General features: G+C 32.9%; 1 protein-coding gene across 1 annotated transcript in view; it reads right to left on the bottom strand.

Moving 5' to 3' along the window:
- LOC108755946 overlaps positions 1 to 4,168 on the bottom strand; it is a 39,007-nt gene that overhangs the window by 13,480 nt on the left and 21,359 nt on the right. Inside the window, exon 2 of the mRNA XM_018499411.1 lies at positions 1,750 to 2,793. Within this exon, the coding sequence (XP_018354913.1) occupies positions 1,750 to 2,787 (1,038 nt within the window). The 5' untranslated portion in view covers positions 2,788 to 2,793. The remainder of the gene's footprint in view (positions 1 to 1,749; positions 2,794 to 4,168) is intronic.

The raw sequence follows: 4,168 nt of genomic DNA, 5'->3' as shown, positions 1-4,168 counted from the left end.
GTATATATAGTAAAAATTTAAGAACAAATATATAAATTATAATATCTCATTCCACGAATAAGATTTAAAAATAACAAATTTAAAATAGTAATAATATGTAGTTTTTCAATATTTTAAATAATACAATAGTGTAACAAAGACAATTGAAACGCAGATATATGATATTAGCATATAAAAAACTATATTTTACATATATTTATTTCTTTGTATATTTATTTATTCTTACTTTTCTTTTCTCACAGTCTACAAATTCGAACGTTTCGACCATGCTGCAGGCTATCCTCAGCGGGTTTACATATTATACGGAGAATAGAAGAGCAATGCACACCTAATGAACAAGATGATTACAACTTTAACTATTATAAATCTTCCTTCCTAATAGCTGTATGATTATTTTATAAGTTCTCTTATTAATAAGTTAGTAAGGCAGATTCCGCCAAAGGATTAAGTAAGAAACTAATTATTTACATTCAACTCACCAACAAGAGTGCAAAATAGTAATGCCACTATGAAGTAAAAATGAAATTTTGGATAATAATCGTCAAACGATCTATCTTCGTCAAGATGTAAAACATTAATGATTGAACGTATCAATAATAGGTATGTATGAGTCAAAGTAACGTTATACGCGATGACAAATAAATAATGAAGAACAAGTGAAGAACAAATAAATAATAAAGGTATGTCAGTGGCATTATACCCGGTGAGAGAACACAATTCGATAATAAAATTGATATATATTCTTCAAAAAAGGAATTCGTTGACAACTTAAAAAGTATTGTAATATATAAAATATGTTATTTTTAATTCTTACAAATTTAAAGGCTATCAAGAACAAACACATAATGATGCAAGAACTCCGTATCAGATCGCAAATTGTGTGAATTTGTCTGTAATCTTATATGTATGTAACATCTCCGAAATCATTTTTTTTCCTAAATATTTTTCTCTATCTACAATCTCAATAACCTCAATGTTTTGGCAATCAAAGTCATTTAAAACACAATCTGTACTTAGTAATAACAGATTCATTATTAGTATTGCAGTTAATTTGATTTCTATGTTCCATAATCCTCATTTTTAACTTTCTTTTAGTTTATCCGATTTATATTTTCACATTTTTTACAGGAAATTTAATAGACAACTTTTGTGATATTGATTTTATGTACAACTTTTATATTGATGAGGAGGACGTTCTTCTACGCCTTAATCACTCTTCCCAGCTTGTTCATACTAAAAAATTAGTCTAACATTAAGATCTTTCAATATTTTGATAAATTTTTCTATTATATTTGAAATATAGGGGATAAATCACCTTTTTTTTTCTCTTCATTATTCGAATTTCTGTTGTTCTGCAACTTCATTATTTTTCATCAAAAGTCTTTTTAATCTAATATTAATCGCGTCAAAAATATAAACTGCGAAGGATAATCATATCCAAAAAGGTGTCAATTAAAAAATACAAATTATCATTATGATGCTTAGGATGTGCAAAATGGTTCTATCTACTATATTTATTATCATCTCTCTTTTCTGTGGAGAACGCAAAGAATAAAAATTGATACCTTCCCGAAAAGATCAATTAAATACTAAATAATTAATTTACTTACTTTTCTTAGCTTCAATTTAAAGAATATTGTCCGAAGAAACTTATCGAGAAGTCATAAAAAAAACATTGATCTATAAATTTTGTAATAATACTTAAAAAAGAAAGAAAGAAATGGAAACAAGACACAAGTCAATACTTACCTGAAAGGGATTCTGATCCTTGACGTCGGTATAGAATATCTGCGACTCCTTGTTGTACCAACGATCCTGCGAATATATTGAGTTAATCCTCATATCAGTCCCATTCCCCGACACTCCCAGTATCTTGTTCTGGGCACCCTCCACAACTTGGCCCAACATTTTATCGTTCTCCATATTCAGCAGGAACCTGGCCGCATTCTCCGTCCTATGCACTCCATACTCAGACGCGGGAAATGCGGCCGAGGAACTTCTCTTGGCGCCGATATCCCGAAGACTCGTCCTATTCACAATCGGATAAACTTTTATGTTCTGCGGCCTCAGATGTGACTCTCGGAACAGGAGAGTGGACACGTCTGGATGCCTATTCCGATGATTGTCTCCGTTCTCTTTCAGAATCGTATCCTTGCCATCGATCAGCTCGTCCAATTTCTCGCAGGAGCTCGCATCAGCTAATTTGCTTCTGCAATGTTTGCAATCCTTCTTCCTGCGTCTGCGATTCGGTCGGCGATCGAACTGCGTCACCGAGGCATCTCGCAACGAGTCTTCGTTTGTCTGAAGAGACAAGGATACATTCTCTGAAACGTCCTCGGAGAGGGAAGGTACTGGGAGTTCGCGAGATTTTTCAAAGACTTTCTCAACATCATCTTCACTCGTCCTGGATAAAATGGTTGTGCTATCGTGATTCGTATTGATTCTGGAGGATAATGTCGAATTTTGTTGAAAGGGTCTGTCGATCGTGGGGGATGACGGCCTGTTAATCCAAGCCTGCCTGGCGAAGAGACCTCCAGTCTCGGACAAATTTCGAGACTCGTCGGGGTAAGACGTCCGCTTGGAAAGTTCGCAAGTGTTGGTTCCTGCACCGATCGCGATGTCCTCGTACACGTTGCCTTCGGGATGCGACGTGGCCCTCGCGACAACGGGATTATCGATTACATCGATTGTATCCGTGCAAAGATGCTGATCGCAGCGGCGAGACTCAAGGGTGGACTGCTCTTGTGCTGCGCGCGACTGATCCTCCTCATAACCCTGGTTCTCCATCGGAATCTAAACAAAAAGATGCAATTATAAAAATTATGATTAGTTTATCTTAATATCTTAAAATTATATTTAAGACAATACTTAAGATGATCTTAAATGTAAATTAAATTAAGATTTTATATTAACGTTGCAATAATATTAACGATATTCGATATATTCCTGTTTTTTAATAACTTTGTGGAGTCAATCGCATAACAATCAAGTTTGATAGTGCTCGGAAAAACCCATTACTTTTCCATTTCTTTAGCATCTCGTTTTATATGCTTGTTCCGTAACTCTAATGGTATTATATTATCGTGGCTGGTAAAAAATCTTTATTAATTATAATTAAACTCGATCGTCCATTTTCGACAGTTAGTCTGGATTATTCTTAATTATAATTCTTGAGTCTGATTTTTATTCCTGAATTAGTCGACATCGAACATATGGAGTATGCATTATCTCTTATCATTATCTATAATATATATAGATACAGTCAGCATATGATTTCTTCTACATATATATATATATATATATATATATTACGTAATTTATATACATATCTCTCAATTAATTATAATTATCTAATAACGTTTTTATAAATACGCATACTCTTGTTTTAATTTAATCATTTCTTTTATAGATTTTACAATTGTTCACAAATTGTATATTTTAATGGTATCATTACAAAAATAAAATGTCTGTTTTGTCTTACAATTAAATTAATGATCTTTTTTAGAAAAATACGCCTATTAAGTATTCTATGAAGTTCTTATTTGGATCATTGTGATTGTAATAATTGATCATTGCAATAATATTTACGGAATACGTGTAACTCATAAAACGAAGAACGAAAGAAAGCGATGGAAAAGACAGAAAGAGAAACGTTGCGAGAAGGAGAATGAATTGAGTGTCTCTTTGGGAAGCATACTCGCGATTGTCGCAATTATCACGACTTGACTCTCCGATTGATCCCTGCTGGGCTCATGACGTCATCGAAACTATGCCTGTGAGACCATTCGTTTCTTCTTAATTTATCCGTGATGCTCACAATGATACGCTTAGATTTCCGCAATCTCATACATGTCGGTATAAAGTACGCGTATTAGGGAAGTGTTTTCCTATTTGATTGAAGATAACCGAGCAAACTATTCCCCTCGTCCTCTTTGTCATTATCTATTTCTACATCCTTGATAAGTAACTTTCATCCCAAAAGAATACAATTTTAAAGATAAGATTTGAAAAGTCGGTACTTTTCCAAATTAAAATTTTTAAAATTATAACTGTAAATTAATAGACAAATAATGAAACTGACGTATTCTTTTAAAGTTACTATAGCGCAAAAGAATTGAATTACTATACTATCTTTAAAGAGCTTTAGACGATTTATAATTCATCGAAG

Source organism: Trachymyrmex septentrionalis, unplaced genomic scaffold (assembly GCF_001594115.1).
Source record: "Trachymyrmex septentrionalis isolate Tsep2-gDNA-1 unplaced genomic scaffold, Tsep1.0 scaffold9, whole genome shotgun sequence".
NCBI classification, from domain to species: domain Eukaryota; kingdom Metazoa; phylum Arthropoda; class Insecta; order Hymenoptera; family Formicidae; genus Trachymyrmex; species Trachymyrmex septentrionalis.
The sequence above is the reverse complement of the archived record's forward strand: the minus strand, read 5'-3'. Positions and strand labels throughout refer to the sequence as shown.